Genomic DNA, 14,972 nt, shown 5'->3' with positions numbered 1-14,972 from the left:
CAAATCAAAACCTCAACGAGATACCACCTCACACCAGTCAGAATGGCTGAAATTAACAAGTCAGGAAACAACAGATGCTGGCAAGGATGCGGAGAAAGGGAAACCCTCCTACACTGTTGGTGGGAATGCGAGCTGGTGCAGCCACTCTGGAAAACGGTATGGAGGTTCCTCAAAAAATTGAAAATAAAGCTACCCTATGACCCGCAATTGCACTACTGGGTATTTACCCCAAAGATAAAAATGTAGTGATCCGAAGGAGCAGATGCACCCCAATGTTTATAGCAGCAATGTCCATAATAGCCAAACTATGGAAAGAGCCAAGATGTTCATCAACAGATGAATAAAGATGTGGTATATATATACAATGGAATATTATGCAGCCATCAAAAAATGAAATCTTGCCATTTGCAACGACGTGGATGGAACTGGACGGTGTTATGCTGAGTGAAATAAGTCAATCAGAGAAAGACAAGTATCCTATGATCTCACTGATAGGAGGAATTTGAGAAACAAGACAGAGGATCATAGGGGAACAGAGGGAAAAATGAAACAAGACAAAATCAGAGAGGGAGACAAACCATAAGAGATGCTAAATCTCAGGAAATAAACTGAGGGTTGCTGGAGTGGAGGGTGATGGGGTGGGAAAGAAAGGGTGGCTGGGGGATGGACATTAGGGAGGGTAAGTACTATGGTGAGTGCTGTGAATTGTGTAAGAGTGCTGAATTACAGACCTGTTCCCCTGAAACAAATAATACATTATGTGTTAATAAAAAATTTTTTAAAAATTTTATCATTTGTGTTAACATTTATTTGTAAAAGTTACTCTATAATCATTTAAATAATATATTTATGGACATCAGAAGTACTCACTGAAGAAAGTTAATACGATAAAAATGATAAAGCCCTAGGGTAAAAATCAAAAGGTCTGGGTTCCAGGGCCTTACTGCCATTTACTAGTTGGTATGATCATACATAGCAAACTTAATTGCCCTATCCAAATCTCACTTTCTTCATTTGTAAATGAGTATAAAGATGTCTGCCTTACCTCTCTGGGACAGTTGGCATTTCTCACCAGCACCTCCTTTTTAAAACCTACTTTTCACACCACCATTCTTCTCTGGTTCTCCTCAGATATCTGAGCATTCCTTCTCAATCTCAATTGTTCCTTCAAATACAGGTCTTCTTCAGGGTGCAATTATCATAATTTCCTCTGCTCATTCTATGTATACTCCTTGGGTAATCTTATCCATACTTACATACTGAGCTACATATATGCTGATGATTCACAGAACATAGTGGCTGTTGAGTCCTACACCCAGGTGCCACTGGCCATCTCAAATCAGACCAGTCAGACTAATCCTACTCCCCTTCCCATCCTGTTCTTCCTTGCATTACTTATCTATTGTCAGAACCATAAGACCTCAGTGACAATTAATATTTATTGCTCACAGGAGTGAGAACAGTTGGAGTTGGCCAGATGTTGACACTGGTTAGATTTGCTCAAATGTCTGGGCTTGACTGGCTGTAAGATGGTTTGGTTTGGCTGACTGGGTGGCTGTGGTATCTTGGTTTTGCTTCATATGTATCTTATCCTCTAGTGGGCTAGGTTAGGCATGTCCTCAAGATGACAGCAGATGCAAAAGAATGGAAGTCCAATTATGGAAGAGCTTTTTCAAGCTTCTATTTATAATACTTGGTAATATCCCAGTTAGTCACATGATGAAACTCACAGTCAAAGGGTAGAAGTATGATCACCTACTGTAATGATACATGGCAAGGGTGTAACTATAGACAAAGATGAGGATCTGGGACCAAAAATGCAAATTGCCACTCCCCTAGTTTCCCAAACTAATTAACTAATGGTACTACTTTGGGAGCCAGCCTTAATTCCTTCCTTCTATTTGCTATTTATATCTCTTCACCAAATTTTATAGATCCTCTCACCAAAACAACTCTGCAGACCATCATCCATTCTTTTTTTTTTTCCCTATCTAGTATAGCATTCTCTTTAAATAAATTTATAATTTTGGGAAGGAGCAGTGCATTAAAAAGACAGACCCAGTTATCCTTTTCCTGGCAGAGATGAGAGAGAAAAGTACAACATGCTGATGAACCTCAATTTTTATCTCCAGCTCTGAGATTTCAAATGCCCACTTGACATTCCTCTTTGGATACCCAATAGACATCTAAACTATTCATGTTCAGAAAAGAATAATCTATACACCCAACATGTTCCTCCCCTAGTCTTCCTGATTTCGATAAATTGCACCACTTTACACCTAATTAATACTCAAGATCTACAAGTCATTCTTGATTCTTCTCTTTACCTAATCCCCCCACAACCTACTTACCAGCAAAGCTTGATGGTTGGGCCTCCAACATAAAATCCCAAATTGACTTCTGACCAATTTTTGTAGTGTGGCCTGCCTCCTGCCTGGTCTTCTTATTTCTATTCTTCCCTCTCTCCCACAATCATGTTCCACATATTAGATGGAAGAATCTTTCAAAAACATAAGGCCTATCTTATTACCTCCCTGCTCAAGACCTTCCAGTGATTTCCTATTGCAGTAATAATAAAATTTAAATTCCTTAATGTGGCTTATAAGGTCATATATCCTCTAGTCACTATTTACTGTGCCATCCCTCTCATGTTTTACTCTCCCCTCTTCCAGCCTCCTTTCTGTTTATTAAATATGCCTAGTGCCTTCTCATTTGAGGATATTTGTAATTGCTCTCTCAACCTTAGGACTTCTCTACCCCTAGTTATTACCTGTTGGGGTCTTTGTCTTTCACAATTCAGCTATATTATTACTCTTCAAATAGTCTTCCCTGAATTAAAATATAAATTAACCACCTATCCTTCTCCTTGAGTTACTCTCTACACATTATTATATTTCCTTTGTAACATATCCGTTAATGGAATTACCTTTTTTGTTTATTTCTTTATTGCCTGCCTCCCCTGACTAGAAAGTAAGCCCCATGGGTGCAGTAACTTTGTCTTCTTTACCATTATCTTCTCAGTGTTTAAAATAGTACTTGGTAAAATGAAGGTGATCAATAAATATTAAATGATTGAATGAGTGATGCACAGGGACATAGGCACGGCCAGCTAGATCAGGCTATTGACACTATTGATCAATATGGGGAAAGATGGTATTTCCACTGATTTGGTCATCATCTCTTCTCTCTCCTGGACTAATGTAATAGACTATTAATGTTTCTCCCTGGCTTTAGTCAATTCCTCCTTCAACCCATTTCTACCCTTTCACTAGAATTTGTTGATGCTGTTCTCCTTCTCCTCATGCCAAAGCCCTCCTCCTCCTTTTACCCCTCCTCTTTTCTTCTTCCTTCCCTTCCTCTTCCCCTCTCCTTTTTTTTTGTTTATAGATTTATTGATGTAGAATTTACATAAACTGCACATATTTAAACTTTACAACTGATGAGTTTGACTTACTTTTATGCTCATGAGACATCACAATAAAGATAATAAACATATCTATTACCCACAAGTTTCCTCCTGCCGCTTTGCAATCCATCCTTCTCTCCCATCTCTCCATTCCCAGACAATCATTCATTCGCTCTCTATCACTAAAGATAAGTTTGCATTTTCAAGAATTTTACAAAAATAGAATCTCACCATATATATTTTTTTAGTCTCACCACTTTCACTCAGCATAATTACTTTTAGATACATCTGTATTGTTGTATATATCAGTGGCTCTTCCTTTTTATTGCTGAGTAGCATTCCATTGTATGGATATACCACACTTTGTTCTGATGGGTATTTGGGTTGTATGCAATTTTCCAGTGAGCATACACTTTCATTTCTCTTGGGTAAACAAATATCTAGAAGTTGAATGGCTGAGTTATACAGTAATTATATCTTAATTTTTTAAGAAAATGTAAACTGTTTCCAAAGTGCTTGTACTGAACATCTGTGAATAAAAAGTTTTACTTCCTCCTTTCAATATGGATCCCTTTTATTTATTTTTCTTTCATGACTGCACTTGCTTGAACCACCAGTACCATAGAAATAACAGAAGGGGTAAGACCACATATCCTTGCCTTGTTCCTCATCTTAGGAGAGAAACAATCAGTATTTCACCATTAGGTATGAAGTTGGCTATAGGATTCATAAAGGGATGTATATGCCCTTTTTTAGATTAAGGAAGTTCTACTCCTAATTTCCTAGAGTTTTTATCATGAATGGATGTTGGATTATGAAAAGTATTTTTTATGCATCTATAGTTCTCTTTCTAAAATATAAATGTAATCATTTGCTCTCTTGCTTAAAGCCCATCAAAATCTTCCCATCACTTTTAGAATAATGTCCAAGTTTCTTAATATGCAGGTTAGTAATGTCCACAATAGAGGCATGAACACAAATTTAACGCTGAAGACGGAATGATCACAAAGCGATATTTCAGTTGAGTTTAAAAGAAGACAGCTGGAGTTCACTTGAATATTGGGTATCTAGGACAGGTTTAAGGGTTAGGGGGTGAGGAGGATGGTATTCCGGACCTCAAAACATACCCTGTGCTATACTGCCACCAAACTACATATACAGTTAACCCTTGAGCAACACAGGTTTGTGCTGCATGGGTCCGTGTATAGGCAGATTTTTTATATATATAAATACACTACAGTACTGTAAATGTATTTTCTCTTCCTTATAATTTTTTTTAAGATTTTATTTATTTGAGAGAGTGAACACGCGCACGCGAGAGAGAGAGCACAAGCCAGGGGGAGAGGCAAAGGGAGAAGCAGACTGGTGAGCAGGAAGCCCAATGCAACTTGCAACTCAGGGCTTGATCCCAGGACCCTGGGATCATGACCTGAGCCAAAGGCAGTTGTTTAACCAACTGAGCCACCCAGGCGTCCGCCTGTGATTTTCTTTTTTTTTTTTTTTTCTCTCATGAGAGACAGAGAGAGAGAGAGAGAGAGAGAGGCAGAGGGAGAAGCAGGCTCCCAAGGAGCAGGGAGCCTGATGCGGGACTCGATCCCAGGACCCTGGGATCATGACCTGAGCCGAAGGCAGACGCTTAACCATCTGAGCCACCCAGGCGCCCCGCCTGTGATTTTCTTAATGACATTTTTTCTCTAGCTGACTTTATTGTAAAAATACAGTATATAATACATGTAACTTAAAGATCTGTCTTAACTGACTGTTTATGTTATTGTTAAGTCTTCTAGTCAATAGTAGCCTATTGTAGTTAAGTTTTGGGGTAATCAAAATTTATATGTGGATTTAACTGGGCCAGAGGTTAACACTCCTAACCCCCACCTTATTCAAGGGTCAACTGTAGTTCTATGAATGTATCAAATGCTATTTCAGGCCTCTGTGAATTCTCTCAGAAACCTGTTGTCCGGAATACCATCCTCCTCACCCCCTAACCCTTAAACCTGTCCTAGATGCCCAATATTCAAGTGAACTCCAGCTGTCTTCTTTTAAACTCAACTGAAATATCGCTTTGTGATCATTCCGTCTTCAGCGTTAAATTTGTGTTCATGCCTCTATTGTGGACATTACTAACCTGCATATAATTATTTATTTCGTTGTCTCCCTATTCAATAGATGAGTGAGGACAATGTTTGGCAAAATGCTTAATAAAAAGTAGGCCCTCGGGCGCCTGGGTGGCTCAGTTGGTTAAGCGACTGCCTTCAGCTCAGGTCATGATCCTGGAGTCCCGGGATCGGGTCCCGCATCAGGCTCCCTGATCGGCGGGGAGTCTGCTTCTCCCTCTGACCCTCTCCCCTCTCATGCTCTCTCTCTATCTCATTCTCTCTCTAAAATAAATAAATAAAATCTTTAAAAAAAAAAAAAAAAGTAGGCCCTCAAGGGGCGCCTGGGTGGCTCAGTTGGTTAAGTGGCTGCCTTTGGCTCAGGTCATGATTCCGGGTCCTGGGAATGAGCCCCACATCGGGCTCCATGCTCAGCAGGAAGCCTGCTTCTCCCTCTCCCACTCCCCCTACTTATGTTCCCTCTCTCGCTGTCTCTCTGTCAAATGAATAAATAAATAAAATCTTAAAAAAAAAAAGTAGGCCCTTGATATAAGTGAAATAACCCCTGTGAAACTCATTGAAGACTGAGAAGGTTTACAGAAAATTTCTTCATAAGAAGCTAAGACATTATTATTTTTATATTATATTCTCTTGCAAAAAATGTATTCTTTTCTAAAAGCGACTATGCAATGCAAATATTTATGAGATCCATATTTAGTATAATTATTATCGTCACAGCTCTGCTGATGCATTAATACCTAAAGCCAACATCAAAATCTAGCTCTATATTGTCCACCAGGGCCCCAGCAGGATTCTTTACATATATTTACAAATATTAATTCATTTAATCCTCATGAAAACCTTGTAAGCAGGTCATATTATTATCTCCATTTTACAAATACCAAAACACAAGCACAGAGAAATTAAACCATGGCACTGAAAGTGGCAAACCTTGTCTTTCAAACTAGGTAGCTGGGCTGTAGAGCCTAGTCTTCACTTCTATGATATATTTAATAATAACCTTTACAAAGCACAAAGTAAACATACCATTTCCATTTTTGTTTCTTTAGCTATATTAACAGAGTATAGTTATATCTAATTGTGCTGCATACAAAAAACAAGTATGGCTTCCAGATTCCGCACAGTGGAATTATGACTATATTATGAAATATAAGGAACACAAAAATGTTTCTTACCAACTTGAAATGTTCACTGACAACTAATAACTCAAAAGCCATGGCTTTAAAAACACTGGCTTAAAAACTTAACCTTCCTTCAATTTAGCATTTTAGGAAAAACTATCAAATAGAAGTGAGTTTAAAATAATTCTATGTGATACATTGGGTTTTATATGTACACACTACAGTTGTAAGGACATTGCTGAATCCTTGTATACTGGGTGTGTGAAATGTTCCATGAAACTAGAATACTTGTACAGACTTCACTTTGGGATAACATAATAATTAAGAAGGAGTAAGCATGAAAAACAGGAGTTTCAAATAGCCTCCCAAGTTAAGTATCCTTAATAACTTCCCTATTAATAATTTAATATAGTTCTGAAGATAGTAATGACTCATTTAAAAGACTATATGAAGTAGATTACCTGCAAATGGAACAGAACTTTTTTGTTTTTTTCTATTTCTGATGTTTGTGATTGTTGTTGCTTTGCAACTTGTTCTACAGCATCAGTTAATGAAGATGTGCCTTGGTTAGCCAGAGCTGAACAAAAGAATAAAGTATATAAAAAAATGAAAGTTGCAAATACTCTAAGAAAGTTATTGTTTCTTCACACATAGTCATGAAAAATGTGATGTTTCTCTAAATAAAGTAGATTTAGGGTTGGTAATATTACCTTTCTGACTACAAACAAAACCAAAATCAAAAGCCATATTAATACACAATTCAGAATTGCCTACTGTAATGTTATACCTGTTCCTGTATGGAACAGGATAAATATTTTGATAGTCCTCATTTTTTTAATCCAGACCACTTATACATATACATAATTACAGTGCTACCATAATAACCATATAACAATTATAGTTGATGAATTTTCAGTACAGGCCTGCATTTTTAGGTTGTTATGCCTTTTCTAAACACCATGTAAGTTTCTTCCTGGAGAAATTTAATAGCTTCCCTCTATTCTATTTGGCTATACATGTTAACACAATTATCCTATCATACTACCTTTTTGTTGCTGCTTATCTTTTAATTATTTATTTAAGATTGCTTCATTACCTTCTTCAGGAACTCCTTGACTCTTCCTTTCTTTGTTGCCTGACATTCTACTTTGTCTCTTTCTCCCTTTTTTGTTCACCTTCTTTATGCCTACAAAATAATCAGTATTGACAAATTTTCACTCTTCTTTGTTTTTTTTTCCCCCATCATTTATCCTGGTGATACTGAAAGCAAATTCACTGTCAAATACCTCATAGGGATGGCAATGATATTTCATCATTGTTCCAAGAATTAAAACACAATGGTTAAGTCAGAGAGTTTTATAGAGAAAATAGAACTGTATTTGAATCCTGGTTCTCCTACTTTTTAGCTGTTATGATTTTGAGCAAGTTTCTTAACCTCTTTGATCATCAGGGTCCTCATCTGTAAAACCTCCCAGGACTGTCATAATAAAGTAATATACGTAGCATGCTTAGCATAGTACCTTACATATATAGTGAGTAATTCATTACTATGGATTCTGTCTAGGGTTTCCTTTGCTAGTTCCTCCTCAGCGTCAGTGTCCCAGTGCTAAGTCTTTAGGCCTCTTCTCTAAACTGACTCTTCAGGTGATGTCATCTAGTTGCATAGCTTTAAAATCCACTTACAGGTTTTATCTTATTTATATCTCTAACTTGAACATCCTTCTTGAGCTCCAGACTCATTCTAAATTGCCTACTTGGTATCTTGACTCGGATTTTTAGAGTCATTTCAACTTAATACATCCCAAACTGAACTCTTGATGTCTCTGTTCACTCCATCACCACCACTAAACCTCCTCCTTCATAGTCTCTTCCTTTCAGTAAGTTACAAGTTTTTCTTGTTCAGGCCCCAAACCCTGGAGACATTAGCAAGGAGGTCTCTAGAAGAGTGTAGAGTCCATGGAAATTCAACAAGACTTGCCCAAGATAATCATAAATGAGAGCTCATTGTTGATGTTTCATAGGCCCTTTGGGAAATCCTTTAAGACATTTTCCAAGTATATGGCCCAGGACTTCTCCCCAATTGTTTACTCAAAGGACAAACCAGAATCTCGACTTTTCTCTTATATGCTGCATGCAATTCTTTTAGCAAAACTCATTGGTTCTACGTTTAAATTATATTAGAATCCACTCACTGCTTACCACTTCTAAATAGTATCTTAGTAGAGAAGCCTTCCCTCATAACCTTTAAAACAGGACCTCTCCTCCTTCATTCTCCATTTCCTTACCCTGCCTGATTTTTTTTAATAGCGTTTGTCACCACTGATATTTTATATACATTTGTTTCTTTTCTATGTCCTTTTACTAATGTAAGCTCCACCAGGGCAGAGACCTTAGAACAGTGCCTGGCACTTACTTAATAGGTGTCTATTTGTAGTCTATCTCCACTCCAATTTACCCTGTTCTAATGATAGAATTATGCTCCTAAAATACTGTTCCCACCATGTCAACATCACAGCCAATCTTTCAACTCCATCATAGATGGCATCTTCTTTAAGAAGTCTTTCTTGATCTTTCTTGGCAGATATGATCCTTCCCTCTCTTTAGTGCAATTGTTTCTATATCTCTGTAACAGTTTAGGTCATACAGTAAGATAGAGCTAGCTTTGAACTCAGGTTGTACCACTTACTACTTTATTAGGTAAATTCTTTCCAAGCTGGGCCTAAGATTCCTTATCTATAAAACAGAAACAAACACCAAAAACTAATGATGTAATATATGGTGATTAACATAACAATAAAAAATAAAAAAAAAAAGAAACAATAGTAATACCTGTCTCATTAGGACTATTGGGAGGACTACATGAAATAATGCATGACAGCATTTAGCAAATTCCTGCTACTCAAAAGTTTTTGTTCTTATTATTTCCATTACTTTATACTATATTTCCCCATTAAACTGTAAGCTCCAGGAAGACAGATATAATGTCTTATACATTTTTGTATTCCCTAAAAAATTTGGTTTAGAAATCTAAAAAATGAAGAAAATTAGATTTATATAACAAAAAATAAAATAACTGATACTTCTTGATCTTTATTTCTGAAGCAACATAAATTGAAAAACTCTTGGGTGACATTTATTTAAACCAACTATTTGTGAAAGGATATCTACTTTATTTTTTTTTTAAGATTTTATTTGTTTATTTGACAGAGAGAGACACAGTGAGAGAGGGAACACAAGCAAGGGGAATGGGAGAGGGAGAAGCAGGCTTCCCGTGGAGCAGGGAGCCCGACGCGGGGCTCAATTCCAGGACCCTGGGATCACAACCTGAGCCAAAGGCAGACACTTACCTAACTGAGCCACCCAGGTGCCCCAAGGATATCTACTTTAAAATTGGGAAAGTTTTAGGGGCGCCTAGGTGGCTCAGTTAGGTAAGTGTCTGCCTTTGGCTCAGGTCCATGATCTGGTCATGGGTGGGACTGAGCACCAAGTGAGGCTCCCTGCTCAGGGGTGGAGTCTGCTTCTCTCTCTCCCTCTGCCCCTCTCCCCGCCTTCCCCATTCGTGCTCTCTCTCTCAAATAAATAAATAAAATCTTAAAAAAAATAAAATTAAATTGGGAAAGTTTTTGTTTTTTCTGGATCTCTATTGTAGAATGGACAAAAGATAAAAATGAAAACTACTGCCACCTACTGATAATTCATTACAATTGCTTAAATCAATGAAAACAGAGTTTAGACTAGACAGTATCAAACTCTTTCATTCAAACCATATATGTAGGTACATATAATATGCAAGGTATTGTGAGGAATATAAAGATGAATTAAGTGACTCTGATTAAAAAAATATCTACAGTATTCCATAGTAAATGTCCAATTTACATCTAAAACACATTTAGAAAAAATATTTTTAACAAAGAAAATTAGCTTTACAGAAAACAATGTAATGCAGATACTATATTAAACTACCATTCTCTTATAATAACTATAGTTAACATTTATTGAGTACTTATAAGTAACTAGCATTTTTCTAAGTGCTTTTACATGAATTATCTTCATTTTCCCTCAGAGCAATCCTATAACCTAGATATTATTTTTATTTATATTTTGTAGATGAGTAAACTAAGACTTGGAGAAATTAAGAAATTAGCCAAAGGCCACACATCCAACAAGTAGGAAGGATGGAATTTGAAACAATTAGGATCCAAATTAACGTTTATTAGGCACTTCATATGTACTAAAGCACTGGGATAAGCATGATTTGTGCATTATCTCTTTTCCATTGAAGAGGCAAACCCCTCTATTTGACCCTTGGGAGAATTTAAAAAGGCCATGGTTCCAGCTTTTGGAAACTCATCATCTGGTACCTCCTCCACGTTAATGAGCAAAATAAAGCAAGATTGTCAAACTACTCTGGGGCTTTTGAGAGCTTTTAGCTTAGAAGAATTAAGAGGCAATTGTACATGTGCATCCATACCACACAGGCACTGTTTTTGATTCTGAATGGGAAAAGCTATCACGTGAACCTGCTAGGTAGTTAAAGTAGTTAAGTTTATAATTTCATTCTACCCCTTTAGAATAGATACTTTATCAGAAAACAGATAATTTTTCCTTGTGTGAAACTGTTTTCTAAGGGGGGTAAACCTGACATTTAACTGAGAAAGCTAAAAATTAGCCTAGGGCAAGATGAGATAAAAGAGTTCCTTGGTATCAAGCAAATTTTAAATTATGGTCTATATTTGCCATAAGCATGATGAAATCAAATTTGAGTGGTTCAATTCCAACAAGATAATAGTGGGGAAAATGTGACACACTGTGCAAATGAGTAAGAATAAGACATATTTCAGGTAAAAAAAGACCATAAGTGTTTTCAACCACATGTTTTCAAGAGAAGTTACAACATTATCAGTCATCCAAAGGATTTAATTCACTGAATCATTAAAAATTTATTCATACCTGTTATATACTTGTGTGTTAGGATCTGCTAGGACTAGGTATTACTCTCTTCTTTGACCAGGCAGTGAGATTAAGGTTTCAGGATGCTGAAAACAAAATAAAACAAAAACCCAGAGGATTTGTACTGTTCTTTAACTTCCTATCAAAGACAATACAGACAACAATAATATATTATCCACATTGCTTCTAGCTTTCTACCAAAGGTGAGATTTCTCTGAATGTTCTGATAGTGCTGGACTACCAACTGTGTCCTTTTAAAGTGTAGACATACAGAGACTGATCAGCAGCTTGAATCCAAGCTTTAAGGGATGGCTAGGCCACTGTTTCAAATAGAAATTCTAGGCCTATGATGAAATCCAGTCATAACCTACCTGCTTGTTTCACTGAGAACAGTAAGAAGCAAGGTCTTCTGTTACTCTACAAGTAAGCATGATTTCTAAACCATAAGGAGCTTGTAGTGGGTTGAATGGTGCCCGCCCATAAGTCTATATCCTAACCTCCAGAACCTGTGAATGTGGTCTTATTTGGAAAAATAGTCTTTGCAGATGTAATTAAGTTAAGTATCTTGGATGAGATCATGGTGGATTTAGGGTGGGCCCTAAATCCAATGACAGGTAAGAGACTGGCTATGTAAAAAGTGGTCAGACCATATATAAATACAGCACTTTCACCCACAACCTGCAGCAACCAATTCAGGAAACCAATCTGCTATCTATAGTAACCAGACTAGGAAGCCATACGGCTATCTATGTCAGACTTGTAGGAAGCCAGATCACTATCTCTAATAACAATTCCAGAAGCCAAACAATAAGTCCTATAACAATTGGCCCCAAATGACCAGTATTTGATGAATAACTAACAGCTTCCCTAATTGGGGCCAATCAGAGAAAGCCAAAATGTACACTCTTAACCAATCACATAGGAAGTCCCGCTTCTAGTTAGCCTACGTACAGCTTCCCCATGCCAGTAGCCTCCAATCGGGATATACCTGAAGATTTCCCCTTTTTCCACTATTAAAGCTTTCCTACTCTGCCAACACACAAGTGATGGTGGCTGACTTCCTTGCCATAGCAAACTCTGAATAAATAATTCTTTGCTTTTTCTCATATGGCTGGTCATTATTTCCACACAGTTGTTTTTATAGCAGAAAGGCAGAGGGAAATTTCAAACTCAGACACACATTAAGAAGACCATATGAGTATGAAGACATAGAGTCCCAAGTCACACAGCTATATACTATCAAGTTCATCCTTATAAAGTGTACACTTCAGTGTTTAATTGACTTTTTCAACTTATTACTAGGCTATGGGTCCAGACTGCATCAATGAGGGTTTCTTTTGTATGAACAAAATGCTAAGGAAGAAGCAATTAATTCTGCCTGGTGAGGGAATGGGGATCCAAAGAAAGTTATGATTGAGCTTGAAAGATCTTAAATAAGTAGCAGTTAGGTAAGCATAAAAAGAGAAGGGTGTTCTAAGTAAAAGGAATAGCATATGTATAGGGTAAAATCTCGTAGCTCATCCAAGAAACAGCCTCCAGTTTGAGTGGCTTGGAAATGAGGCAGTTGTTTTTCAAACCTAATTATGGATCTGAATCATCTGTATAGATTAAAACAAAATAAACAGCAAAGAAAAACATGCCCAGACTTGACTCCCAGAGATTCTGATTCAAATGTATACCAAGTGGAGTCCCTAGATTTAGTTTTAAGTTCTGCTTGTAGTTCTGACGTACAGCCAGGAGAACCACTGGAGTGGGGTGAATGGAGATGAGGTAAGAGAGTTAGATGGGGGTAGATAGTCTAGGAAAAAATGGTGAAAGGAAATGCTATGTAAATACAACACAATGACAAACTATCTCTTCCCTGCCAGCTTTCCTATTTTGAAATATTTTTAAATTTTTTACTGCCACTATTGTTTCATGAAAGAAAATGAATTCCCATCATTGTCTATAAAAACAGGGTTGTACCTCAAAAGATCTCTATTTTGCTTAAGATAATATTTAACATAAACAAACTCAGAGATTGCAGAGTGTCCCTTCTGATCAGGTGTACCATCTACCGCTCAGGGCTCTTAAATGCCCCACAAAAATCATGAAAATACAAATTTGGCAAAAATATCTGCCAGGGATACTGAACAGCATGTTCCTATTCTGGGTTGGTGATCCCATTACCTAGTCAAATAGAATGGAAGCACTTGCCCACCTCCAAGTGCTCTTCTAAACTCCTAGATATCTAGGACTCTTTCTCTTTCAGGCAAAACTTCTTCAGCATTTACGGTCTGAGCAACAGTAAAGACAAAAGGGACCTCTCCTTCCACCATAATCAGTTCCATAGGAAGCATCCTTTCTCCTACTCTTCAATGGCTGAAGAGATTGTCCCTTTATCTTAGCATCTGCCCTCCATGTAGTAGTAGCTGTTCGCTATTTCTAAATAAATGTTATACTCTTTGAGGTTAGACAAGGGATGCTAATTTATCACAATTCTAAGAGTTACTGTCTTCTAATTTTCTCCTAGTGGCACAGATTTTAAACGGCCATACAAGACTTTGTCAGTACAAATAAAGGAGCTATAAAGAGTGTTGGTCCAGTCAGCAAGATGGAATCCGCAAAAAGGCAAAGGAAGGTTCAACCCAAGTGTTTCTGGGAACAACAACAACAACAAAAAAACCACACTGTAAAAAACACCAAGAACAACAAACAAACTCCACCCAAGGAGGCCGATTACTTGAACCCTGGTTGGGGGGAACTGCCAAGGGCTAACACAGGCTGGTTCTCGGGGTTGGGCTCTGGTGATTAAACCGTGTCTGACCCACACTGCTCGTCCTCAAGCGCTGGGGAACGGGCTTGGGGAGAGGGCTTCCATTCGCAGAAGGGAATCTGCCATTTGTTCCCCGGGTCGCTCCCGCCGCCCTGCTCTCCTCAGGGGCCCGCCCGCCTTCCCGCCGCCCAGCCCCCCTCACTGGCTCGCTCTCCTGCTGCCCTGCTCCCCTCACCCGCCCATCAGACTTCCAGCCGCCCTACTCCCCTCACCCGCCAGCAAGCCTCTCAGCCGCCGGGCTCCACTCAGTAGCCAGCACGCCTGCCAGTCGCCCCGCTTCTCTCACCTGCGCGCCCGACGTGCCTCCCCCACTCAAGGGCCCGCCTTCCGCCCCGCCCCCGTCACGGGCCCGCCTCCCTCCCAGCTTCCCTCATGGTCCGCCGCCCCGGCCCACGCCAGCTGACCCGGCTGGCTCCTGCCAGAGGTCTCTGGTTCCTGTTTCTCTAGTCTCGACCGGGCGGCGGAGGACGGCCTCGACTGGCTGCGCTGACCCGGAATTGCTGAGGCGGCTACGAAGGCCGGCGCTCGGCTCCTCCCGGGCTTTCCCCGCGCTTCTCGGTGCC

General features: G+C 38.7%; 1 protein-coding gene across 3 annotated transcripts in view; it reads right to left on the bottom strand.

Annotated features, from left to right (window-relative positions):
- CCDC122 (coiled-coil domain containing 122) overlaps positions 1–14,847 on the bottom strand; it is a 31,753-nt gene extending 16,906 nt beyond the window's left edge. Inside the window, exons 1-4 of one of the 3 annotated variants that reach the window (XM_088021847.1) lie at positions 14,814–14,847; positions 11,595–11,680; positions 7,741–7,830; positions 7,106–7,221 (exon numbers count right to left, since the gene is read on the bottom strand). In XM_088021847.1, coding sequence (XP_087877973.1) covers positions 7,106–7,221; positions 7,741–7,786 — 162 coding nt within the window. In that variant the 5' untranslated portion in view covers positions 7,787–7,830; positions 11,595–11,680; positions 14,814–14,847. Of the gene's footprint in view, positions 1–7,105; positions 7,222–7,740; positions 7,831–11,594; positions 12,672–14,621; positions 14,721–14,813 lie in introns of those variants that run through there. The other 2 variants (XM_028106186.2, XM_088021846.1) reach the window with 2 other exon arrangements.
- Between the last annotated feature and the right edge of the window lie 125 nt (positions 14,848–14,972).

Source organism: Eumetopias jubatus, unplaced genomic scaffold (assembly GCF_037043125.1).
Source record: "Eumetopias jubatus isolate StellerSeaLion01/CBP00866 unplaced genomic scaffold, mEumJub1_p1.0 scaffold_3, whole genome shotgun sequence".
Classification (NCBI taxonomy): Eukaryota; Metazoa; Chordata; class Mammalia; order Carnivora; family Otariidae; genus Eumetopias; species Eumetopias jubatus.
Note: the sequence above shows the minus strand (reverse complement) of the source record. Positions and strands in the feature narration are given on the sequence as shown.